Raw genomic sequence first — 27,799 nt, 5'->3', positions numbered from 1 at the left:
CCTCTGCTAGCTGGCTGCTTGTGAAAGTGATTTTCACTAGCTTTCACAAAAGGAACTGAAATTTGCATTCAATTCGCTCCAAAAATGTCCCCAGGGTGTGTCACATGATAATCATGTGACGTAGCAGGCGGCTACACTGCTGCAATGGGAAACAGATGGAGGTCATGTGACCAAATCCATGTGTTGGGGGCCAGGAGCTACTATACAGTTAACTGATCATCCAGCACAGCAAAGGACTCTGCACATTGCATGCAAACAAATGGTGTCCTAAAGAGAATTTACACTCTGCTTACCATGTATGTATATTTCTTAAGCCTTTGGATGTATTTCAGATTTTGAAATGTATGAATGTACTAAATTGTATTTTTTTTCTTTTCAGCCGCATTCATTGTGGGTTCATTTCCTTGTTTCTACACTTGTCTTTGCAGCCCCCGCTTCCTCCATCCCTCTCCCTCTGTCCACCCTGACTCCCTGCAGCTGGAAGTGTTTCCTCTGTGTGCCGCAGCGAGGGGGGGGGGGGGAGAGGAAGTGACAGGCAGGAGACACACACATACTTATGTGGGATGCACTGAAACTCTGCATCAGCTTTCCGCCAACATCTGTATCCCTCCATTCTCCCTACGAGCTGCATCCACCATTTTCATCTTCTCTTATTCATTTTCATCTTTTTCCTTGCGTCCGTCCGACCTCGCTAACCCTTTCTGGATGTCCCCTCGCTGAAGCAGCCTGGAGGAGAGAGTATCAGCTGGTGGAATGTGGACATCAGGGTAAGATCAATGGATTGCATTCAGTTAATGCAGGACATCTGTGCAATCTGCTGTGACACAAATAATGACCGAGCGTTATATATTGAAAGAGTTCAGAGAGCCCACAGATCAGCTAAATTTGTGTTCCAGCCCATCAGAATCCAGTTAATAAGTTTGTGATGTAAGACGCGTTGGACTTTAGAATGGCATAGATTATGGAGGAGCTAACTGTGCCATTCGGTACAATAATTAGGGAACACACAAAATAGCTATGCACAGCTAATCATTTTCTATTAACAAGGACGTCTGCTCAGTTCTGGGTTGAATAATTTAGATGGGAGACTTTTAGTTGTTGTAGAACTACAAAACCCAGCAGGAGAGCACTGAAAGGTTTATAACAACCTTTCCCAACCTTTTTACCACTTAGGAATCCTTAAAAAAATGTATTGGTCTGCTAAGACCAAGCCTCTTAAATTGGCGGTCAGCCTTTATGATGGAGGCTTTATAGACACCTAAATACATCATTAGTGTCATTATCTGACTCTACCAAGTGGTGTTGGCTCCAAACCATTAAATTGGAGATAAATCAAACACAGTTTGAGGAACCCCCTAGCTGGAGGAACCCTGGTATTCCATGGAACCCTGGTTGGGTATGGCTGATCTATATTCGTAAAAGAACCACACCACTACAATACAAATTTTATGTATTTATAAATGACCATCAATTTTTAAGGATTAGCCTTTTATTTCAGATTTCCCCATATATAGGGGTCTACATCTGCCCTATGCCACAAGCACAAAGTAATCACTTTGTGCTTGTGGCATAGGGTTGCATCCTTGTCCACGACTAGTTGGATTCTTCCTAATGGTGGAGAACCCCTTTATTATATTTACATGAATCAAGTGAATAACGTGTGGTTCCTTGTATTAGATAAAGAGGGAAAGAATTAAAATTTCTAATAATTTCAATTTTTTAATGACCTCTTTGTGCCTGGTATATACATTCCCAGTTTTTATCCTGATAGAATATGAAAAAAACTGTCCAGTTGTCTCTCATTGGGGACAGCTGCCTTCAATAAGAATCAGAGGTGGGATTTCTACTTTAAAAGGATATCCTCTGCTTTCTGTCCTTGCCTCCAGACAGCAATAAAAACCTGATAGGGGGTCTGCAAATTTTTCACTCTCTCCAAAAGTATTTAAAACTTTTGGCTGGAGTTGTATTATAAGCAGCTCCTTACTCTTCACAAGGTGACAGTATAATAGAAAAATAAATTAAAGTATGTAGATTTCTAGGTATTGCATGAAATGCAGCATGAGTTGTTCATTGATTGAGGATGTCGATCTGTAGTTAAGCACTCAATATGAATGACAGGAAACTTCATTCATAGGAAGCTTCCTGGCGGCAGTGATATTAGCTCTCCGTTGACGTGTTCTCTTTATCTTGATTATTTTTAAAGGCACTGTTTTTAAAACGTCCAATTCATTTTCAGTATAGATTGTTCCCATCAGACTTGTTTTCTTATATTTTCACATAGACAGGCTTCTGTAATGGATGGGGGTCCACAACTTCACCACTCACCACCTTTCGAAGATTGGTCTACTTCCCCCAAACCAGAAACGTCAAAATCAGCCCCAGAGCGAGGGATGGAGAAGCCGACCTATGACTTGTCTCGGTTACGCAGCTCCTCTGTGGAGATCAGGGAGAAAGGATCGGAGTTTCTGAGAGAGGAGCTGCTAAAAGCTCAAAAGGTAATTTTATATGTCATGCATTTGCCAGTGTCATGTAAAACAGTTTATCAATCAGGCTAGATATGATGGAACAATATTAATAAGTAACAGGGATGAATATCAGAAATCTTGAAAGCCTGAAATTCAACCTGACTTTGGGGCACCATAATCTCCGTAAATTGTTTCAGATCTTCACCTAATCAGACTTTTTTTTGGAGTAATAATGTTTTATACAGTGGTCGTACCAAAGGTGGTGGACTTAAAGAAGGGTAGCACATATCGGTAGCACATTTAGAGCTTCATGTAGAATGTCCCTATTTGTTACCAGCGCTAGAAATGTTTTGTAGTCTATGTGACAACAGGCACCTTCCTGACCAACATCTCTTGTTAATGGGCCTAGACCAATACAATAATGTGAGATTGGTCACATTGAGATGGATCACATCTCTACACATCCTCTATATAAAAAGTGTGTCTACCCTAAGTTATATACTATTTTTGAAAATATCTGACATACTTTTTTGAAGCATTTTACTTGTAGCCTAAACCTGCAGACTGGAATATCCACAACAGAAGGGCCAGGAAACATGTAGGACCCAACAATACTGATATCAACCCTTATGGAATCAATAAGGAATTTTTTTCCCGTTTTTTTTTGCCTTCCTCTGGATCAACTAAGTCCATAGGGTTTGATATCTGGGATATGTTGATTTGCCTAGGGGTTGAACTTGATGAACTTAGGTATTTTTTCAACCTGACTAACTATGTAACTATGTAACCCATTGAGCTGATCTGTTGAGCCTAAAGGCAAATCATAAGGGTCCCCAGTTCCTTTATTAAACAGTTTGAAACAGACGGGCTATTCTCTGCTTCCATATCTAGTATAGCTGCTAGTTCTAGTGAATACTGCAGAAATGTGCTATTTTATTGAGAACATAAATATACTTCTGCTTTCTGCTGAATTTAATGTTTTTTCAGAACTGTGTAAATATGCAATCATAATCCTACATAGCAATAGTTAATATGTATCACTGTAGAACGTTAAGGAATCTTGCAAATAACCAAAAAAAAAACTGCTGAATACCAAGTTTGTGTTCAGTTACAGGAAGTTCAGTCTGTCTGTGTGGGGTTGCCATTGCCTGTTTTTTCTGCAATTGGTCATTGCTTGGCTGTGTTTATCACATATTGCTTATACAGCAAGTACAAGTATACAGCAATTGAAAGTCATACAAAAGCCAAAATCTACCTATCTTTATATTTGTTCTAGGCCTGCAACACCAAAAGTATCAAAGCAAAAGCATAAACAGGACAATCAGGCAAAAAGAATTTCAAGAAAGCAATGGCAGATATCACAGTCTATACATTCTCCCATTACAGTTTTTTTTACAGTTGCTTGAAAACAAGGAAACCAAACAATCTTCTGTGCTACAGGGTTTGGTTTTCCGTAGTGGGTGTAGATCAACCAAGAAGGCATGGAGGTATAGATAATATTACTGGTCCTTATCACAAACAAAAAAGACTTAACAGGAATGAGTTGCTGTATATTCATAGTACAAAAAAGAGAGAGAGGGGGCTGTGTTTTGTACTTGGAATTACTTTTCAATCCTAGTTAACATGTCTAACTAATATATCAAATATCTTCTGGTATATAAATAAATATATATGATGTGGTTTTTTTCTTTAAATCAACCTTCTTCTTCTTCATTAAATCAACCTTATTGTTTTTCCTGCAGTTCTAATCTAAGTTTAAGGAATATGTACATTGAAAACAAATCTCCAGCTTTCATAGATACCATTGGTTTGAATAACTCTACAGTCTCTTATATTGGTTTCTCTAGCTTATGGATATCTGTACTTTGTATCAAACCCAACTGTCGCAATACTCTTTCTAAATCTTCAAATATATTATGTGACTGAACGCCCCCAGCAGAGGAATATCCCTTTATTTGGCTTTAGGGAGTAAAGCAATGTTGGAAACATAAAAGAAGCAATATTAGAAACATTGCCAATATCATTTAACTTTAAAGCACTGTTTCTTAACCATGGAACCCAATGGTTTCACCAGAGGTTGCTGGGAGTTCCTTGAGCATTGAGCTGTTTTGGACTCTCAGGTTAGTTACCACTGACACCAATGATCTTTTTATGGTTTTCTGTATGGATGGCATCCTTCCTACTGGCCAGCAATGTAATATGCATTGTTCCCAATGACCACTAAGCCAATGTACTTTGAGCTGTGGATATAGTTATTATAAGAGGGGTTCCATGAAGCTATTTCAAGGGGTTCCCCGTGTTAAAAAGGTTAAAAACACTGCTTTAAGGTGTATATTATCCCCAACAATATATCATTGATAGTGTTTTGTTATAGCTATGAAAAAGTACCTATTGACCCAGATCTTCTGTTTTCTCTGTGTATTAAGGATACTTCCCACCTATGATATGGAGATGGAAAGAGGATGAAGCGTTCTCTGATACACTCTAATACACTTCCTGCCCCAGGATGCCAACACATGTTCCTCTATTTTCACAATACAATGTGTGTTTTCATCCTAGGACAGAATGTATTACTGGTAGACATGGCAAATGAAAAAAAAGTTAAAAAACTTTATAAATTCAGTTTGTTGCTAGGTTTATATGTGCTTTATAACACCTGGGGTAGGGGTTATAAACTATTTGGATATAATTGATTTTTTCTATGCCGATAATTCTAATTTAAATACAAGTAATTAACAAATACAATAAAGCTATAGAAGCTGACCCCTTTTGCATTATATCAGGGGCAAAGTTTTATGGCCACTAGTCCATTTATGGGGTGGGCGGGAGCACACCAGGCTGGTCCCTCCCCAATGGCTCGGTCCACCACCAGAGAAAGCCCCCTGAAGTGAAATCCCTCCCCTCCATATGCATTGCGGAGCAGAGGGTTTTACCTTCAGAAAGCTTTCCCTATTTACTGTGGCAGCGGAAGTATCAATGCATCAACGGTAAATAGGGGAGCAACTGCAAGGGGGCGGCACCGGAGCTCCAGCGGCTCCGGTACTTCCTAATGCCCTCTGGCCGATCCACCGAGGTGCCGGCCTAAAGGCCAGGGGGCGTTAGGCCGGAACAAATACCAGCTAGGCCGTATCAGGCCTAAAGGCCGGAGTTTGCCGACCCCTGCATTATATTTTACAACAGTAAGATTTTTGGGCAGTTTTTCTGGTGGGACTTAAAATATTATTTTGATCATTTTCTATATTTTTTTTTTTTCTGCAAGGTAAAGATTTACAGATTTACTACTTACCAGATTTTAAAAATTACTAGAGATGGGGCTTGGAGTAGAATGACAGAATACACAGAATCCAAATGTCTTCTTCTGGACATTTGCCACTTTTCAATTTTCTGTCTCTGAGGAATGATGGTTTTGTCAAAGTTATTGAGTTTCCAGGAGTTCTTTCTCATAAGAGCCAATATGTTTAACACTTTGTTGGTCGGTTGTAAAGTCAAACTAAAAATTTAAGCTAAAGTTAACTCTGCAAGTATTTTGCCTTCTTTGTTTTGTTTTTTTTACCCCTTTATCAACATGATATTTAAATGGACATTTTGGTATTATTACATTCTTTGTTTTAGGCCCATTGTCATTATCATTGTCTGAGCTTTTCTGTGCAATACAGGCAGATTTTAACTGGTAGGAGGGACAAGCGGGGTCTTATACACAGCTTCCCGAAAAGAGGAAGCTGACACTGCGTTGGCATGTGTAGCACATGTAATGCTAGGCCTCCATGATAAAAACAACTAAATCCAAGGAATGAAATGGGCAGGACAGTTTGTTTAGGACAGAAAGAGCTAGATCATTGTTTCTCAACCAGGCTTCTGTGGAACCCTAGGATTCTTCCAAAGGTTGCCAGGGGTTCAATTAGCAATTTTTTACCTCTCAGGTCAGTTACCCCTGACAACAATGATCTTTTAGGCTATCTGTAATGGTGATATTCTTCCCCCTGACCAGCAATGTAAGAGTCTTTCTTGCAGTTAACCACCTCATTATTATAGTGTAAGGTCTGGATATAGTAATTATAGAACAGGTTCCCCAAAGACCCAGAAGGTATTTCAAAGGTTCCCCTTGTTAAAAACATTGATTAATGCTGAGCTAGATGATACTAGATGGCCTTCAGGCAGTAAATGAAGCATGCTTTGTCCGACATGCTGCAGCTTCTAATGCACACTGTGTGCAGTAAAATCAGAGCAAGCAAATAATGATAGAGAGGAGGAGCTTGTGCAACTCTGTAAAATTGAAAGTAAGGTTGGAAACCAGTTTGCAGCCCCCCAAAAGTACTCAAGGGAGAAAGTGGGTCTAATTTATTAATGCTCTCCCAGGCTGGAGAGGATACACTTTCATCAGTGAAGCTGGGTGATCCAGCAAACCTGGAACGGATTCCTTCAAAGTAATTTGCTATATGGTAGCAAATGTTTTGAATCCTGGAACAGATCCATTCCAGGTTTGCTGGATCACCCAGCTTTACCAATGAAAGTGTATCCTCTACATTTCAATTTTTATCCAGCTGTATTATCTATAATGGAACTGAAGGGTAACCTCCCCCCTTTACTAATTTAACACTTGCTTCCTAGTATATTGTTCTCTTCAACAGTACAGATGTTCTTTATATGCAACCACATTTGCCTCTAGCTCCAATGTGTTTGATAAGAGCCATGCTGAGAATCTCATTTTGTATCATTTTGTATCTCCTGTTCCTATTGTAGGAGTTGAAGCTGAGAGATGAAGAGTGTGAGAGGTTATCAAAGGTCAGAGAGCAACTGGAACAAGAGCTGGAGGAGCTAACAGCTAGTCTTTTTGAGGTATAGTTTGATGCACCTTAAGCTACACACTACAGGTACACACTTCCAATAATTATTGTTAGAAAATGAACGATTACGACCGATCAACGATTATGCACAATTATATTTGAATGATCGTATTTTGCACAATTCTGTACATGCTGTAATGATACGATCGTTCAAATATAAGCCACCAATAGTGTACACACACTAGATTCGATCGTTCAAACGATGCAGGGACTGACATGTAAAGGAAAAAGTGTATTGCAGAAACATGCATGATCACTGAACGACAGTACACACGATAGATAGTGAACTATCATCGGCCAATCAGATCCGCCGTGACAGTCGTTCATTTCCAATGACAATCCTTGTTTGTCAGCATCTTTGGTCGGTTGTTGGTCACCTTTTTTGTGAACGATTTTTGGCCCATTGGTCGTTCGTCGTTCGTTTCCAGTGATAATTATTGGAAGTGTGTACACAGCTTTACTTCACTTTCCTGTTAATTATTGCAACAATATATCAGCTATTTGTATTTTTGCAGCTGGTTAAAATTCTGCACATGACCGTTTACTGCATTTTGTAAAAATATAGAAGTACCGCTGACATAATAAAATTCCCTAACTAACTAAATACTCTACAATGCAATGAAGTGGTCCTATTGCTATGGTAGTTTGCACAGAGATTTAGTTTCATTAGAACTTGTTTAACCACTTTGCACAGTAAATACTCTGGTAGTCTCCGAATATTCCCTGGTATTTGATGTATGAGGACACCCTGGTATTGTATGTGCAGGAATCATGTAAAGTATTACAAGTGAGTCAGCTTACTGTGGTCTTACCATTGCATTGAATAATTTAGTGTGCTTCTCCCACAATAATGTCTTGCCTTTAAAAGGTATGATTCTGTATTTATAGTAGCCAACATTGTCATATGATTTTGTGAAGAGGTTGTTCTGTTGTGTCTATAAACCTGTAAACACAGCTGTATCTTTTCAGTGTAACTGGAATAAAACCACATCTGTAAATCTGCTCTGTTCTATTTCCTGCTTGACAGATGCATCGCATTACCTTAAAATTCCAAATAATTACAGAAATAACCATATTGAGAAAGAAGGGTGCACTAGGGATTTAGATATATCAATGCAATCTCTGAGAAGATACAATTAGTGCCAAGCCTTAAATATACATCAAGAAAGAAAGAAGAGAGGAAGAAGGCTTTTTTTTAGGCACCAGGTTATGTGAATATTAAAAAAACATACCAATGAATGGTATTGAACATACACAAAAGATACTAGCTTATTCAAAATTATTAAAAGCATATCAAAAAGGTTGCATCTGCTTGAAGGTCCCAGTTGGTCTTAAAGTTTGACAAAGGTGCTACGGTAAGTTTGTTTTCAGAGGCATTTGGCATACAAGGGGCTTCATCAGGGGATTTTGGAAACCAAGCACAGGGACTACCAAGAATCATATGATAATCAGGTTAGAAAAACAAAATATAAATATATACAAATGAATATATACACAATGATTATAAACAATTCATATGAATAGCAGCCAATTACACAAAGTTTAGCTAGTCAATGTTAGAATTATTGAAAAGTAGATAATGATATCATGTAAGATAGAATGAACTTCACTATAGGAAAATGGTTTCCCAATAAAAGAAAGAAGAAGCTATTTAAAGAATCTTTAGTTGCTATCATAATGGAATATAGGTGCTTACATAGACAACCTCTTGGATTTCAAATTATTTGATTGGGATGGGTTACTGGGTGGTTGTAATTTGGAAGAACAGGCTGCATCAAAGCATCTGCCAAAGAACATGATTCGTAGGGACATATGTTATGGAGAAAAAATTAGTCATCAAACATTGTTGGACAAATGCACTCTTTACATTCCAACAGATGCATTGTAAATGACATAAATGATATATAACCATAACCTGAACCAAGAAAGCTGACTATTTTTTTGTGCTGTGCTGTGAGGCTGATGCAGTGTCAATGGGCAAGCACTGATCCCTCTGTTGTACCATACCCCCCTATTAAAATTGACCTGTAAACAAAGCCAGATTCTTTTGTTTAATTTTAGTACATAATTTGGTTGTGTTATGTTACCATGCAGGGCTTTCTGTAATGCTACCCAACTACCGTATATCAGCCAATGGGGTGGCCACTTTATTCTAAAGGACCAAACACATCCCGAATCCGACCAATAGTCACTGGAAAGTTTGTTGACTGACTTTACAGTTCATACTTCCTTGGGCATCTAGGCATTATAATATTTTAAGGGTTGGCAGGAGTATTGCAAAAACAATTGCGTAAAGGCTGGCCAATTCTGCCATTGTTGATCGCTTAGAGGTTCTAATTCTGTGCGTGTGCTGCCCCTTCTGCCCTACTTGACCTTTACTACTTCTTGTGGCCTTTTTTCTTGGTCTCGCTATGTCTACCTGCCACCAGATGCCAACATAAGTGCAAACTATTTGTGCCAATGTTTTCTGCTGAGATCTATTAAAAAGGTACAGAGATTAAAACCAAAGGCATATGCTGGGAGAAACTACATGATCCTTGAGCCAGGAAGTTAAGCTTGCTTTCTCATGTCTTCATTTCATCTTCTTTTATGACAGGAGGCTCATAAAATGGTGCGTGAAGCTAATATAAAACAAGCTGCATCTGAAAAACAGCTGAAAGAGGCCCACGGAAAGGTAATTTCACAATAGTTAGAGAGTGATGAGCTTCTAACTCTTTTTATGTTCACATTTGTGTTATTTGCTTTTGCCTTTTTTTAGATTGACATGCTGCAGGCTGAAGTTTCAGCTCTGAAGACCCTGGTCATCACTTCCACCCCATCTTCCCCAAACCGCGATCTGCACCCCCAGTTACAAAGCCCGTCTAAGAATGCACTACGCAAAGGCCACGCTCGCAACAAGAGCGCAGGTTGTGCTGCTGTCATGCCAGCTGCCCCTCCGGCCCAGCCAATCCACACAGAGGGCAAAGAGGTGAAGTCAATTTTTTGTACATAGCTCTGGGATTTAATGAGGGGTAAAGGATAACTTCACATTATGCAATATCTTAGTAAATTATAAATTATGTTTGTAAATATATACCATTCATAATAACTCAAATGTGTTTACATTTCTCCGATTTCTTCTTCTGTTGGACATTTTCTTTTACTTGTTAGAGTAAATGACCACAATGAAAAACCTGTGATGATTTATATCTTTTAGGCACACTCTGGAAAGAGGTTTATGTCAATGGCTCATTTACAAAATTTAGAGAAAACAGCTGCACCCAAGGGCTTAATTATATTCAATGCTCAAGAGAAACCCCTTTTAACAATGCACTGAATTGTTGATGGACTAATAAAATAAAATCAGAGTGTGCCTGTTTAACATTGACTAATGGCTAAACCAACAGCCAGGGTCCATGATATCTCCAATTCAGAAATGAATATTATATTTTCCACACAGTCTGCCAGGTGCAGTACAAGTGGAGGCAGAATTATACTATATGCCCAAATGATATGTGGACAAGACAACCCAACAGATTATTTAATTAAGGGCAAAGAAAAAACAGATCAATAAACACATGCTTTGACTAATCTAATATAGGGAAACTCTTGGCCCGCACAGAGCCTTAACCTCAACCCTACTGAACACTTGGGGATAAATTGAAATTCCGAGCCTGGTCCTCTCATTCAACATTCATTACCAAACTCTGCAAAGCTTTTTTGGCTTAATGGGCAACAAGACACACTCCAAAATATTGTAAAAACAATTCCAGGATGAGCGGAGAAAAGCCACAGAGGATGGGGGGGGGGGGGGTACAAGTTAAAGTGTATCTATATACAAAACTGTTTATTTTGTTTTGTATTAAGTGGTATAGAAAAGGAATAGAAAACTTGTCAGGTTCTACTGCTGTTCAGGATTCCAAGATTTCTCCTTCCTCTCATCGTTTATCTCTTTCACCAGCCAGGAAGTGAAGGAACCTTTCTAACAGCAACAACACAGAAGTAATAATGTTTTAAGTTATATAGGGAAATATAGGGACCAGTGTGGGTATTTATTATTGTTGTGTGTTTCCCTGTTGTAGATTTTCCTGTCTGGTAAAATGTCCCCAAAACCAAAATCTTGAATGTGAAAGATGGAGTGCCATAAAGCAGAAAAACCTTATATATTCTAACCATACCTCATTCAATCTAACAAATAAAGAACATGATTTTGGCATTAGATACACACCTATGTGCATGATTTTGGAATATGACATCCAACTAGCTTGGAACTTTCAAAGTAACATATTGGTGAAAAAAGCAAGTATATATCATTTTGTATGACAGCAGGTATTGACATGGTGAGGACTTGATGAATACAATGTATAAATATACTAGAAAGAGGATAGAAATTGAATAAGGTCAAGTAGCTGTTACTCCAAATTTGTCAGTCATAAAATAAACAAAAGGAAGAGCTCAGGAAGATGAAAGCACAGGAAGAAGGTAGGGGAATTAAGTGCATTGATAAATTTTTATTTTGCCATTTTCTTTTAAATGAAATATAATCAAAAGGAAAAAATAAGGCTTCAATCCCCTAATTAGGTTGTAGTAAATGGTAGCATAAGTAGATTGGTATTAAAATGTCAGGTGAGATGTACAAAAGACCAAATGTGAATGTCCTTGAATATGGGCCACATAAGGATATAAGATGGCTTATGGTTAAGTTTATTTCAGGGGTCCTACCATTTTTATGAGTGGAATTAAATGCATCAGGATTATTCTATAGTTGCAATACTTTTAGATTTGTTGAATTAAAAGGCATTCATACCAGGTTTAACAGAGTCTAAGGGCACTTTTATACCTTTGGTGGAAAACCACACTGATGGCCGAACCATGGACATAGAAAACTGCTGTTGTGTACCTAGGAGCGGCAAACCACACAGCAGATAAACACTTTTGTGTGTGGTTGCATCTGCACTGCAGCTCTTCTTCCAGGGGAGAGAAAACCATGGAATTGGAGGTGGCTAGGACCAGGGTTGAACCTGTGTCAGAACACTGTGGTCAACCTTGGGCCTGAAAATGTCCTTGAGACTATAAAAGGGTTATATTATTTATATATTTTTTTAAATCAGAGTGGTAAACAAGGCAAACATTAAGAACTTCATATGATTGTTTCATAGTTGCCTCCAGCAGTCTGCAGGTAGTGGGCACTGGGCAACTCCCATGTTAACAAAACCTCTTTATTTCTATATGCTAAATAGCCTACATTGTAGGCAAATCTGAATATAATAATTTTAGATTACACACATAGCTGAATGACACAGAGAATGGGTTTACTCCCTATTCATGTTAGCAGAGATGGGACCATTCATATTGTCAGTTGCCAAAATGCATGCAGGCCTAGCTGAAATCTTTTATGAAAAAGCCCAGCATGCAGTGTTAAATGTTTATTAATTAAAATTTAAGAAAAACCATTTTACTTTATTTTCAGTACCAAGCCTATTCTTCTATAGAATATGTTGTTATTTGTCTTAATGGTGTCATTATGTTCTTAACATATGGATATATATTAAACATACATGTAACAGGAAATATTATATCATGTATTCACCATAAGTCGAAACTCTGAAATCATCTCAATGCTCTCTAACTTTTTCTGTTTCTCTCCATTCTGCCTTACAGTCTTCCATCATACTTTCCTGTTCTGGTATAACCTAATATCTACATCATTTTTCTTCTTTGCCCATCAGCTTGTTATCTATGTTTGTCTGTCTCTGCCCCCTTCTCCTTACTTTGGTGTAAACTTACCAGCGTTGTCCATTCACAAATAAAGAAAACGTGAACAGTCATTAATTGATCATTGGAGTGTGTATGTGTGCCTATAGGAGAAGAGAAAATAGGGCACAATAGATATCCCATGTATCAATCTAATCCTGGAGGAAAATATCATACAATGTTGACTGTTTTGCACCCAAGGGATTGTCAGTTGTAGAGCGCAGTCTGCCTGACCCTAACATTGCAGGAATAAGTGTAAGATCATTGTAAGGATATAAAATAAAAGTTATAAGAGCAGGCAATGTTTTTCCCAATGCGGATGGGTACATTAAGTTGACCTCTGTTATTTCTTGTGCAATGGCCACTTAAATTCTTCACTTTGCAAACTTTCATAGATTCTTTGGAGCTGACAATCACAATCTCAAATTTTTTTTATAACTGGCTCTGTTAGGGCATATTCAGGTTTGACTTTAGTCTAGACCAGTGTTCTCAGGGTTCCATGGAACCCTAGGGTTCTTTTAGAGGTTGCTAGGAGTTCCTTTACCAATAAGCAATTGGTGCCTCTCAGGTCAGTTTCAGTGACACCAATGATCTTTTGGCTAGTTGTAAGAGTGGCATTCTTCCAAATGGCCAGAAATATAGGAAGCATTCTTGCCACTGACCATGCTAATGTACTGTGAGCTGTAGATATAGTAATTATAGAAGGGGTTCCCAAGACCTGGAAGTTATTTCAAGGGTTCCCCCATGTTAAAAGGTTGAGAAACGCTAGTCTAGACACAAGTGAATTGTTTTGTCTTAAATTAGATTTACATTCTAAAATACAAGGAGTGATTGTTTGGTAAAACTTTCTGATTTGTTTTTTTACCCAGCTAAAAATGGTTCTGACACCTTACCAATGAACCTGTGCACTATTAATGGGTTTTCCTTCTGCATTTTGCTGCATAGACATCCTGTCCATAACTGTTGAACCTCCAGTTTGTGACTGTATTGGGTTCTAAAGGGGGTCTCACTTTTATTTGGTTATATATTTAATATAAGATCAACACCTGTTATTGTATGTGGGTTAGAGTCAGAGAACATACATCTTAACTAGAAACATCTATGGCTCAATCACCAAATATCCACCTAGCAAAGCACATTTCTGTGTTAGCTTTGCAAAATCACCAGTAGAGAACATTTGCCCAGATTATCCATTACTAGACATTGCTAGTTTTACACTATGCATTTTCCTCTTGATAGTATTTCCAAATGAACAAGTTGTTCTATAACAATTAAACTTATAAATGTACCATTTAATAATCAATCTGTATTACTATTGTTTAATATAATTGCTGGCCAGTCTATTAGTCTAATACAAAAATGTATTGATCTATCATATTGTGATCAACTTTCTGCAGAAATATAGAATAAAAAAATAAACAGTAGACCTTTTCATCTAGTTGATTACATTTTTGCATAGTGTATGATTAGCATTAGGCTATCAACTGCTGCATGAAGTGTCTATACACTGATAATGACCTCTCCTTCCATCATTTGGGTTCAGTTAGCATTTTGGTTTGAGTTTCACCAGTTTAATGTTGCTGAGACTTATTAAAAAACAAATGTAAACCCACTGTTATTTGTAGGATCAATTAGGTTTTATAAACCCCAGTTTTGAGTTAGAGAAACCTGTACTAAGAGAAATACAGGGGCTTATCAACTTCTGAAAATCTAGTTGCCTAGATGGCATACTGACATCGACTTTACTGCTTTCTGACCCAGGAAAGCAGGAACGAAATCAGTGAATCAGTGAAGCTATACTTCTTGATCTGCATTATTTCCAGTAACATTACCTCAAATGATAATACAACGGGGTCAGAGCAATAGCCAGATAACTGACAGTTTCCTTATTGTTCTAATTACACATTGCCTAGCTATATCCAAGTATTCTGCCAGGTTATTAAATACTCATGAGTTCCCATTGGTATAGGTTTTAATATTCTTTCTTACCTTGCCCTCATCATGCATACTTCTTAGTATCCTCTATATCAGGGGTTGGCAAACTCCGGTCTTTAGGCTTTAAGGTACTTCGTCCTGGCCTAACACCCCGATCTGGCCTAATGCCGACCGGCAACCCGCTGCTCCAGAGCCTCTCCCTTGCAGTTGCTCCCCTATTTACCGCGGCTGGCTTTGATACGTCCGCCACCGTGGTAAATAGGGAAAGCTCCCTGAAGGTAAAACCCTCTCCTCCGCAATGCATACGGAGGGGAGGGATTTCACTTCTGAGGTATTCCCTGGAGGTGGGTGGAGCCATTAGGGCGGGTCCGGCCTAGTGTGCACCTGCCCTCCCCATAAATGGCCTAGTGGCCATAAAAACTTTGCCGACCCCTGCTCTATATGCTAGCAGATCTACGTGTCATTTCTTTTCTCATTCTCACGTTCCCCATAAATCCTCTTTTTATATCTAGTTTTTTCCTTTTGTATGTCTTTCTTTTTGTGTCGTTGTGCCTCTCACTTCTCTCCTATCTTCTCCTTTCTGTATCTCTTTTCTCTTAGTTTTCTGCAGTTCCATCTCTTCTTTCATTGCTTCTCTGTATTGTACCGGGGAAGGTTGTCCATATAACCTACGAGCCCGGATGGCCTGTCTCTGATGAGTCTTCCACTTCTTCTTCCTCACGCCAGGTACTGTCCCTAGGACTTGGCAGTTGAATTATGTGTGTACAATCTAACTGCCCAACAGGTTTAAAAGTGATATATAAATAATATTTTTAACTAAGATATATGCTTTGATCAGACACCCCCAAATTACTTCAATAATGTGGTTGAACAATAACCCCTAAAAATCTACCAAATCACCTTTCTTTTCAAGAATAGCCAACTAGGACTATCTATTTAGACCTAAAGATCTCTATACACCTAATGTACAGTATATTTAAAAGCCCAAGTTTTTTCATTTCGGCTAGACTAATCGCCAACTGTGTTTACCAAGGAATTTAATTCCACTTCCTTCCAGTGACATTGTTGATCAGGACATTTAGAAAAGCTAAATAAAGATTCTCTAAAGACTGGACAATACTGCATATAAATATAAAGAAGAATCCAAAAATGTGAGGCTTTAGTTAACTGTGATTTAGGTTCGTTTGTGAGCTGCAATGACTTATCTTTAAACTCATTTAAATACTTGAAAAGTGTCCTGTATTTAGGCCCCTGAGTCTGTAATGTAATCCCAGTATGGTAGTACATCTATTGGCTTCCAAGTACACACATGGTACACAGGTAGTACACCAATTCCCCTCATGAGATCTGACACATGTTCTATTTCTCACACAGGTGGACACCCTCCTCTACTCAGAGTTTATTGGATGGAGGGAGAACCCAACACTAGATAAATCCAGCCCCTTCCTGTCCCGTATTTACCAAGAGGATATTACACCCTGCCTGGACTTTGCCAAAAGAGAGGTAAGTAAAATCTGAAGAACACAGTGTGGTCAAGGCCCGATCAAGAAAGAACATTAGTTCTGATTTGTTGTTTGTGATGTTGTTGATGTTTTTACAAATAAGAATAGTATATGCAAATGGATGGTCATGTAATGATGTGGCCACTTTGTTGTGGCTAAGCTAAACATAAATGAGGTGTATTTAAATGAGGCTAATCTTATACTGACTGGATAATGGGTCTGGTTTATTAATCTTCAAGCACCCCTAACGTAAGCTAAACAGTATTAAGCCATACTAAATTGCCATGGAATGATATTGTTTGAAGAGTCATTTCAGTTTGCCTTAAACACCATTTAGCACATCTTAAGTGCTACTACAGCTTGAAGATTTAGGACTGAATGTTCCTATTGTTGTTTTCCAATAAAAAAAAGAGCTAAGCCATGTGTCCAGGATCATCTTGACTGGCAAAAGTTTTATTAGTAGCAGCTTTTCAAAAATAATGTCACTAAAACTCATTAATCTTTACATGGTCAAAGAGTCCTTGTTGAGATTCTGTGTGCTTTACTTGGGCCATTGATGTCTACTTGGAGTCCTCTACCTTTACAATTTAAAAGTCCTGTGTGCAGTGAATGAAGCTTAAGTTGATCAGATCAAGACACTATGAACCAGCGGTCATCAACCGGTGGTCCAGTCCGTGAGAAAATTTTAGTAGTCTGTGGCTCTGGCCAGTGCACCCCAGAAGAAGGACCCGGCTGGGGGGGTCAGAGCTGCAGATTTTGTCTCCCGTACGGATCACAGGGTCTGGAAGGTGGGTGGGTTATGTCCCTGAACACAACTCCCCCGTCTCAGACCTGCGATGAGAGAGTGGGGGGGTTCTGGCATCATGACATCGCTCTGGGGGAATCGTCTTCCCCTTTGAGTGACACTTGGCTGCCTGCGCATGCGTAGTCTGGAGTCCAAAATTTAGTGGTCCGTAGGTCCAAAAAGGTTGGTGACCACTTGTATAAACTGTGTCACCTAAATCCAGGGGATATTGAAGAAGTCTGATATCTGTCACTTTTAAACCTTTTTTGGTCACATTAGAAATACATTTGCTGTATCTTACCCATTTTTTTACATTTCTCTTCATATATATGATTTGTATCATTGCTTTTTGAGCCACATGATAACTCCAAACATCTGATGTTCATACAGTTAGCAGAACAGGTTCTTGCTGCAGTAGAAGACAATACACTGTCAGTGGAACCAGTCATCCAACCTGCACTTCCTGTTGTAAAAGCATCAGCTGTAGAACGTGGAGGGCCCAGGTAATTATAACTGTCTTGGCTGAAATCTTTAAAAAAAATCTAAAATACATTGCCTTGCTAAAAAATTCAACAAGTCTTTGAGTACAGTTTTATAATCTGAGGTGGCCTTAGTTGGCCATGTCTAGATTCAATATTGTTAAGTGCACAACAAATGAGCCAAATTACTCCCAGAATACACTTAATGACTAGCTTGATCTTCAATTGTTTTTTTCTTCCTTGATGGCACCGGCATATTCCAAGATAATGCCAGGAATCATTGGGCCTGATTTATTAAAGCTCTCCAAGACTGGAGAAGATAGGTTATCATGGGAGAGCTTGGGTATTCCAGCAAACTTGGAATAGATCTAGTCTAGGATTTAAAACATTTACCAAATAATAGCAAATGATTTTAAGAAATCATTTCCAGGTTTGCTGGATTGCCCAGGTTCTTCTATGATAGTCTATCTTCACCAGTCTTGGAGAGCTTCAATAAATGAGGTCCAATGTACTCAAATTTTAAATGAGTGGTTTAGGGATCATGACACATCATTTTCACACATGGATCGGCCACAACAGAGCCCAAATACGCTGGAGATAACTTTATGAAGTAGTCTGGATCTCCTATCATCAATACAAGATCTTGGAAAAAATTTTTATCAAATTCTTGATTGTAATAAATGTTGCAACATGTCAAAAGCTTATTAAAGTTATACCACAGTCAGCGCATGGTACTATCAAAGCCTATGGAGGTAAAATAAAATATGTGTGACTTTTTTGGCCAGATGTTGTATCTTTCTAGCAATGAAGATTCGGTGTCCAGTACATTTAAGTTAAATACATTAACTTTGACAACCCTCTTCACTTTCTTTTTAGCGGGTGTCGGGTGGAGGTCTTAACGTAAGTGAGACATGTAAAAAAGAAACATTTATGCACTAATGAGCTTTAATAATCAGAGTATGGCTTTTAACATGATCTCAAATTCAATTACTACCCAACTAATCTGCATCTATGCTTGAACTAAGTAATTGTACTGCAATATTGTGACAATAATACATGGGACAGTTGTGAGTGGGCATGGTATGTGGGGCACAATTAATTTTTGGGATCCCTAGATTTTTAGGAATTATATTTAAGATTCTGTGAAAGAACAGATTGTTAAAGAAACAGAAGGGGTATCAGAAAAATCCTGGAGTTTGCTCCAGGCTGCTGGTTAGCATCCTCACTTTCTTAATGCAACACCCAAGGTCTGACTAGCCAATCTATAAAAATCTATAATTGCCAATAGAGAGGGAAGGGCTGTTCCTGAGCTTCTGAAAATAACAACTTAGTCTATAAATGCTCTGGGTTTTGCCCTCTTGAATCATTCATCTACAAGCTTTATATACATAAAGTATTTGTCTAGCTTTCGGCAAAAGTTATGTACATAAAAGGTGCCAAGATTGTTAGCAAAATACTTGGGAATGACAGCAAAAATTAAAATAAAAGCATAAAATAATTTCTCTAAAACAGCCAAATGAGAACATCATTATAGCATAATATAGCAGAATTATAGCCTCCTCCTATACTAGAGGAACAAGGTGATACTTGCCATGTCCCCCAAAGAGCCTGTCACCCTACTCCGCATATATATACTAAAGGGGTGCTCTGATTGTCCCATCTAAGTGAAAAGACTTGGACCCAGAGAGTGCATTTCATTACAGATGAGGGAACAGTAAAATTTGTCTTGTTTGGGATGTTTTAAAAACAATTAGTTAAAGTAAAATTAACTTTAATTTGCATCTCCATCTGTGTGGGTATCCCTTCATTAAATAGCATGACGGAAGTTCTTGCAAATATAGAGGAAGAGGATAACCAAAGGATGCAAAAACGTGTGAACTGTACAGAACAATCTGTGTCTGTTTTACGAGAAAGAGAGCAGAGCATTGGTTCTGTCTTTTAATGGGAAGAAAAAGCTGAGAGATGGGAGAAGTGTTAAACTGGGTTGTGATTGCTGAAAAGGAGAAGGAGCTAGAAGTGACACGGTAATAGATATAGTTGTCACCTCTCTACGGCAAGGCAAAGCATTGTGGTTTAGCTATACTGGTACAGAGCAATTCAAAATGAATGTATTAAACTTGCATGCTTTGTAACTAAAATAATGGAAGTGCTTTATGATTGTGATTGCATGGAAGCACTTGTTACACTGTTTAAAGCAATTATGCAGAATAATAATATATATTAATATTTGGGAGGTTAATAAAAGCTTTTTCTTTAGCACAAACCTCTACATATTATCAGTCCAATACTGCCCTTACTCTCCCCTATATCCCTTTGAGATTAAACATGCCCCCTGACTACATACAATGCAATGATAGGCGCCAAAGAGAAGTCAGGGCACTAATATGTGTGTGTGTGTGTGTGCATACTCTTATGCAAATAACATACCATACTCACATATCCAGTGGATGAATAATGGTGTTAGATTTTTCAGTAACAGTTAATTTTTCCATATATTCACTAACAATTTGAACATTACCAAAATATATACAATGACTTAGTTAATAATAGCAAGATGTTATGGATGAATCCTATGATTCTGATTTTCTAATAAGTAAGCTCTACATTGCCTGCATACTTGCAGCCTGTGTATAATTGACTGATGATCCTAGGAGGAAGCATGTCTCCTTTATTCTGCACTTTATGTCATCTAATGTCCTGCAAGAGAAATGTAAGAGATAATTGTGTTGCAAAAATGTTCCAGCTGTAAAGAATGGAGTGTCATAAATGGCTAAGTAACAACATTTGCTATACTTTGTCCTTTTGTCTGTTTTTTTCAGGAAATGCGCCCTTAGTGGTCTTTCTCGTTCATGTCGCCATCGAATTAAGCTAGGGGATTCTGGAAATTATTACTTCATCTCACCATCCTGTAGGGCCAGGGTAAGCATTACTATAGTAGTGTTGGTCCTCAATGGATTTTCATCCTTTTTCGTATCATTTCATCTGTAAAGGGAAGAAATGGAAGGTTGTGCTGCACATTGTGTTACAAATCTTGTTTATCTTTAAAACAACATATTTTTTCAATCTAAATCAGTTCCATAAATTCTGGGTGCATCAAAAGGTGTGCAACGTCTTATGATTCGTTCTTTTCAGAAAGCATTCACAGTGTGGGTATAAAATCTGGTCCCCTGCCAGAATGTTCAGAGATTGATCCTTGCTCTCTATAGATTCCTTGCTCTCTATGTGGATGCAGCTTAGACAGAACTAGAACTCTTCAATCAGTAGGGAGCATGATCTTTACAGGAGAGCTAGAATTCCAACTAATCAAGTCAGGTATCCAAAACAGAAAGCAGAAGTCCTTTTCTACATGACGCTGGACAGGAACAGAGTTTTCTATTCAGGCAATGGCTGCTTTCTATAAAGAAATTACCTGTAAAACTTTGCCAAACTTTTTCCTGTGCACCTGAAATATTTAGCGGATTCAAACTACATGTATTTTTTGTGCCAATGAGAGATGCAACATTTTCAATGGTAAGGTGAAATTTCTTCTAACTTGCTTCATAAGAAGTAATGTTTTACCTTCTGTTCAATTGTGTAATACAGTAATATTGTACAAAGGAGATTCAGATTAAAAGCCCTAAATCATGCAAATATAGTAGTTAGTTACTTTTTAGTTTATGTCTTTAATTGTCTTTTCTCTCCCTCCCCAGATAACGGCAGTGTGCAATTTTTTCACCTACATCCGTTATATACAGAAAGGTCTGGTGCGCCAGGACAGTAAGTATCCCTGTGTGCAATCCGTAACTGTGAAACCTTCTCTATCCTCTATACAGGACAGGAAAGTCATTCATTGTCATGTTTAGCCTCATGATAAAACCTTACATTTCTAAAATATTAATAAAAGACATCCATACCAATAAAAACATGCTTTAGGGAGATGGTAGAGTAACCATACTCTTACAGTTACACATTTACTGGGTTCCCTTTGTAGTGGGGCCTCTTAGCCTTCTCATAGTCTTATGGGCTATAATAGTATTAATTTTCTGTACCCAAATATTCACTAAAATCATTTTATATATCATAATATAAGTTAGATTCAGTGTAACTACAGTAAAATAACAGGATAGAGTAACTTATTTCCTCTGTCACCGTACAGCTGAGCTAATATTCTGGGAGATCATGAGACTTCGCAGAGAGATGTCCGTGGCAAAGCTCGGCTTCTACATCATTGAATCGTAGGGATCTCAGAACAACATCAATAATCATTACAGTGAGATGTCATTTTGCTGCTGTGGGGTCAAATGATACATGACAAGAAGTTTGTGAGTGCTTGTAAAAATCATCTGAGATACCATTTTCGCTGTGTGGACACTTCATTCATATATGGTACTCCACTGATGATGATAAAACAAGCACACAGAGATTTGTATATTATAAATAGTTTACAAGGATCGAGAGTGGCTAAGCACCAGCAGGGATAAAGCACAGAAAATGAGATTTTTTTGAGTAAATATAAACACGATTGAAGTTGTATGATGGCCATATACTGTATACTAGAAGGTTTGGCTATTATATAAACTTTTTATGCTGGAATGCTGATATTCCATTCAATTCTTAGCTTATGAGAGTTTTTTCCCCCATCCCATAATTAAATGTTGGCAGAGTCTGATCTGCTTTTGTAATTGACCAGTATGTTGATAAGTTAAATGTGCCACATTCCACATTACCATGTTTTCATCTGTTAATCAATACCCCAAGTGTCCCCAATTCTATTCTACAGAACTTCTACAATTTTTTTTTTCTGATAAAACACAAAGATAATTGTGTGTCATATTCAGGTTGGACCAACAAAAATCATTTTTCATGGAGATTGGGATTCTCAGACTGTAGAGAACCTTAAATCTAGCTTTAAAACATGTTTTGGATCATTCCTACAGCTGGCTTGACAGAATGGGGCACAGACGACTTTCACACCCTGTTCAGTGTGATATATTTTAGGAATACACAATTTACCAATGGAATTGCCTTTTCAGCAGTATTACTTTTAAAGGAATGTTTTAATGTATTACAAAATTTGATGGAGATAACTAAAATCTAAAATGTCAAGAAGCCCCAAAGCGCCATGGGTATTTTCTGACAGCATGTTGCCATAGTATCCAATTAAAAATGATCTTTAGTATATTATTTACAAAGGAGTGGCAGCTGATCTGTAACGAATTAACAAATTGCACATTCCTGTTTGTTGCATGTTATTAGATGAAGCTCTGGAATATACCTGGATATTATCTACATTATTACTATATTGTACTGTAACTATATTGAAGCTTTATTATGAACACAAGATGTAGCAAAAATAATATGAATGGTTTCCATATGTTTAATAATGTCTTGGATTTGTGCTGAAGCTTTTGTGTATTATACCTAAATTATTTCAGGAATCTGTAATAATGCAGCTCAACATACTTTCATATCTAATCATCATGGCATTTTAAAATATATTCATGTTTATTGCTACTGCATCAGTATAGTGTTAAGGAGAACCTGTCAGGTGGATGCCTAAAAGTCAATGGAGAACTGGAAACCTTTTGCCCTGGGGCATACAAATCAACTACCTTTTGGTAGGGACAGACTTCAAAGAGTGAGAGTTCTGAGAGTTCTGAATTGCAAATGTTTCAAGGAACCCCCAGCAACCTGGTTGAGAAACTGTGTAGTAGACATTGCACTTCAAAAAGCACTGTGTGACCAAAAGTAACTTGTTGCTTGACACAAATGGCTTATGTGCCGTCTCCTGACTGGAGCATAGAGGTTCAGCAAAGCTTCCAGTTAGTTCTGATCTTCCACTACAAAATAAGGCAGGGGAGTCAAACTCAAATACACAGTGGGCCAAAATTAAAAACTTAGGCAAAGTTGGGGACAAACTTGAAACTGAAATAGCACCGCTACTACAATTCCCTGCGTCAAGAAAACAGTCCAATACGGGGCTTAATGTTATGAGTGGCTGGAAGTCCCACGTCACTGAAATAGCACAACTACTACAATTCCCGGCATTACTTGCTTCTATCAAACAGTCTAGTGTGGGGCCACATATAGGCAGAGAGGCCGCTGGTCTATAGGAGCGAGTAATGCCAGAAATTGTAGTATTCCTATTCCTAGTGTTGTGAAATGGAAATGATCCTTTACTCCAATAAACCATGATGGAAACTGTATTAAAAACATACATACTGTTTTATTCAGTAAGGTGTTACTGCACTCCTAGAATATTTAGAAGTAATCATGAAATCATTGCATCATTTGCAGCTAATATTATGGGACCCAACATTACTCACCAGAATGCTGAAAGTAGATCTAAACTCTAACAGAAAAAATATTAGGAGGTTATTTATAACAAAGAGCAGCTATTGCCATCTGTTCTCACTTACACTGCAATATGCTATGCATAGTATTGCCTGTCCCATTTATAAAAGTCAGGCCAAGGTGTGCAGGCACCAGAACTAGTTTTGAATGGAGAAGAAGTACAATTTTCACCCTTTTTGTGTCTTTTGCTGATCTTTTCATCCATATGTTCTCACTCCAGCTTTGGCCGCACATCCGTGATCTGGATTGGCCTTGGCATTGATCTAGACTGGACAGTTATTCTTATAAATTCTTTCACTGCATTCTTATCAGATGACAAGGTGACAATGCAGGGGTCTTCTGTCACCCCATAACAGGAAATATTTAGGACTAATAAAAAACAAGGACTCTAATGGCAGGATCAATAAATATTATCATAAAAAGCCTATGATAACAGGAAACAGCTGTTTATGAAATTTCAGAGCTTAGGTACAGATCTACTTTAAACCATCTGTGCTATTATACAAGAGGCTTTAAAAATATTAATGTATTTCATTGAGAACACTAATCTATCATTTACTAAATATGCAACACACTCCTCAGTAATTTTAATATTATGCAGTACATATAACACTCCAACAGTTTACAATGTGAGCAAACGATAAAAAAGTGGGGATCGTTTATTGTATGTGTATGAGTAGTTAATAGCCTACAGTCAACTTTATCCAATGACCTGCACTCCAATACATTAAGGAGAACATGCAGAATACAATGACCAATAGCAGAAGATCTACAATAATACAGTGGTACCTTGGTATGAGTCCTTAATCCGTTCCAGATCCTTGGATTTATACCAAACAGGACTTATACCAAACAAATTTTTCCCATAAGAAATGAAAGGAAAATGATTAATCTGTTCCAATGAAAAAATAAATCCTATTGTTATTGCCATATTATACATTGATGGGGCTCTATAGAACAATTTAAACACTGCTTAATTTTAAAGTACATAAATACAAAAGCAATTAGATGAAATAAATGAAAATTTAACCTCACTTTAGCTTGCTGAGAAGAGTCCAGTGCCTACTAGGATGGTGCTGAGAATGGAGGAGGAGGAGATGTTATGTAATTCACAGAGAGTTATAGCGCGGGTTGTAGACTGAATGGTGGCAACTGGCGTACTGAAGCTCGTGGGCAGTCGTGGCTTTGTCTCGAGAGAGGTGAATAAAAGTAACAGTGTTGTGACTCATTTTGACCCATACAAGTTCTAGCACAAAGGTTGTATACCAAGCAAAGGTTGTATACCAAGCAAGATTTTTCGTGTCCAAACAGGACTTATACCAAGTTGGACTTATTCCAAAGTGGACTTATACCGAGGTACCACTGTATTTTATTGCTCAAAAAGGCAGAATTTTGGTTGTTCTGGCTTTTGGCACTTTTACATAATTATGATTAACTTTCTTATTTAATAACTGTAGCCAGTAGGCAGTGTACATAGTGATATAATAGGTGCTTGGATATTGGTTAACAAAGACAATAATCTATCCTTTGCACCCCAATCTTTTACACCAGCTATTTACCCTTCACTGTGAGTTTCCAAAAGTTATTATTACATACGTCTTCCTGCAATGTACAGTTCACCAGCAGCACCTGTATATCCTGTAATGTAATAACTAAAAAAGTTGTTTTTCTAAACTTTTGCATTTTATAACAATGTATTGCATTTTTGTTATTATATCTGCCTATACCTCAGTATGCAACTATAGCTGATGAAAGAAAAGCCCACTACTGACTACTAGTGGTGAATCTTTGAATTACTGTACAAAGTATACAGGGAAAGAAAGCCCTTCCAAATAAATTAAATTATAGAATGGCAGCATTAACATGATCAGTACTGGTAATTGTATCTCATGTCAGTTCATAGGGATATTTGTGATTATTTTGTTGCCATGTCTTATATATTGGTTTTATATCTTTTTTTTTATCTACAAGAGTTTTTATGTTATGAGTTATTCTCAATTGGAAAATACAAATTTTACACCATACAGTGTTGATTTTTGTGATTTAAACACACCATACAAAAAACTGTCATAATGAGCTAATATGTAACTCATGGCATTTTGTTCATTTATTGCTTTTTGAGTTTTATGTAATAGACTTGCTTGGACGCCAGTGAGATGTATTACAGACCCTTGGCCACTCATTGAATATTATCCTTTACTGATCTTACCGCATATAAGAAAAAAATTCATTTTTATTGGTTATTATACTGACATTCATTTCTTTTTAATAATAAATAGGCCTTTCTGGATTACTTTTCGATTGTATTGAACATTGTGTTGCCAATTACATTTCAATGGTATGTAGCCAGAAAATGGAGCTGTTTTTGTGTTTATTGATAATGAATCTGTAAGGCAAAGACACATAAAATCTTGAAGTATAATTACGACTGAACATCGCCAGACAGAAGTATAAAGTTTGGCGATTATGAAGTAGCTTTATACTCGGATTCATAGAGACAAGATACCAATATTACCAATATGCCAGTATTATGGGTAATAGGCTGGAATAAATCTCAGAATTTCTTCATGGATTTACTCTCCTTTGCTATCTTTTTTTGTATGCAATATATTTTTGCTCGCTTAGTAAAAGACAGGTAGGTCTTGTAAAAGATCACCAAGCAATTCCTGTATCTGCCAAACCTGGCTTTGTGCAATTTTATCCTAGTAAGCACACAGGGATGGCCGAGGTTTCTTTTGGTAATTGGAGTAATAGAAGATCCATCACAGTATATTCATTAGTTTGCTAGACAAAAGTTACCATGGTCAGTTACCCCTGATATACCTTATTACTAGAAATAGTAAGGGTAATAAAAAGGTAAAGAGCGCATGGTGAACATTATCCAGGACTGATAGCATTTTATTATTTTTTGTATTCTTGTGTATATACGCTCTATATGTTACAATTCATGTTTTAAATGCTCTTCAGCCAGTGAAAGTGATCAAAATGAATGATTGTGGAGGGAGAGATACAGAAATAGGCAGCAGATTGTAGTGCTGGAGTGCAAGAGAAGGGAATATTTCAGTAAAACAAATATGTATTGAGTTATTCAGATTTTTAGGGACTGGCCACTCCATATATGAAAACTTAGAATTAAATTATTAAAGCTTTGCTCCATATATTAAACAGTTTCTGTGTATCTCATTATTTCATCTGTTAATGACATTCTAGCTGAGGGATATTTGCTGGCACAAATCACACTCCCTTGTCATATTTTAATAAGCACAACCTCCTTATTGGAAAGGATTACATATACAGATCTCTTCCATTACCCTGTGACATCAATATGTGTATCAATGTTAAACATTGCAGAAACAAATGTATAATGCTGCTGGCTAGCCTTATGATGCAAAATTCCTTTACCAGTATTATGCAACATGTAGCCCTAAAGTATAGAAATATGTACTGATCTCTGAAATCATAATAAAATGATTTCTTTGTAAAAAGAATTTGTATGTGTTTTTGTTCTTTCAAAGTGATTTGCCAAATAAATGCTATAATAACAAACTGTAAAAAGTAGTTAAATTCACTCAGAATTTTATTGGACAATGTCAAAGTTTTGTAATTTTTTTGTAAAGTATATTATTGTTCTGATGACTGTTCACAGCTGTAATCAGCAGTTGCTTTCTGCAGTTCATTGATTTTGGATTGTCACATCATGCAATACAACATTTTTTCCACATGG

General features: G+C 37.5%; 1 protein-coding gene across 5 annotated transcripts; it reads left to right on the top strand.

The window, feature by feature from the left end:
* Positions 1 to 6: 6 nt before the first annotated feature.
* Positions 7 to 27,563, top strand: RAB3IL1 (RAB3A interacting protein like 1). Of its 5 annotated transcripts, none has more exons than XM_072421781.1 (13): positions 7 to 296; positions 380 to 767; positions 2,286 to 2,495; positions 7,206 to 7,301; positions 9,906 to 9,983; positions 10,068 to 10,277; positions 15,578 to 15,703; positions 16,352 to 16,480; positions 17,654 to 17,766; positions 18,619 to 18,642; positions 20,562 to 20,661; positions 21,432 to 21,498; positions 21,878 to 27,563. In XM_072421781.1, exons 3-13 carry the CDS (start codon positions 2,295 to 2,297, stop codon positions 21,958 to 21,960), a joined length of 1,227 nt encoding a protein of 408 aa, XP_072277882.1. In that variant the 5' UTR covers positions 7 to 296; positions 380 to 767; positions 2,286 to 2,294; the 3' UTR covers positions 21,961 to 27,563. The 5 variants fall into 5 exon arrangements, with proteins under 5 accessions (XP_072277882.1, XP_072277880.1, XP_072277883.1 ...); XM_072421779.1 differs by having other exon boundaries at positions 2,282 to 2,495; XM_072421782.1 differs by lacking the exon at positions 15,578 to 15,703 and having other exon boundaries at positions 2,282 to 2,495.
* Positions 27,564 to 27,799: the final 236 nt, after the last annotated feature.

This window comes from Pyxicephalus adspersus, chromosome 9, assembly GCF_032062135.1.
Source record: "Pyxicephalus adspersus chromosome 9, UCB_Pads_2.0, whole genome shotgun sequence".
Lineage (NCBI taxonomy): Eukaryota > Metazoa > Chordata > Amphibia > Anura > Pyxicephalidae > Pyxicephalus > Pyxicephalus adspersus.
The sequence above is the reverse complement of the archived record's forward strand: the minus strand, read 5'-3'. Positions and strand labels throughout refer to the sequence as shown.

Excerpts from the sequence above, each read along its gene's own strand:
- RAB3IL1 (XM_072421779.1), top strand. Across the intron at positions 7,302-9,905 it reads TAACAGCTAGTCTTTTTGAG|GAGGCTCATAAAATGGTGCG; the intron begins GTATAGTTTGAT and ends CTTTTATGACAG. Across the intron at positions 20,662-21,431 it reads CACCATCCTGTAGGGCCAGG|ATAACGGCAGTGTGCAATTT; the intron begins GTAAGCATTACT and ends CTCCCTCCCCAG.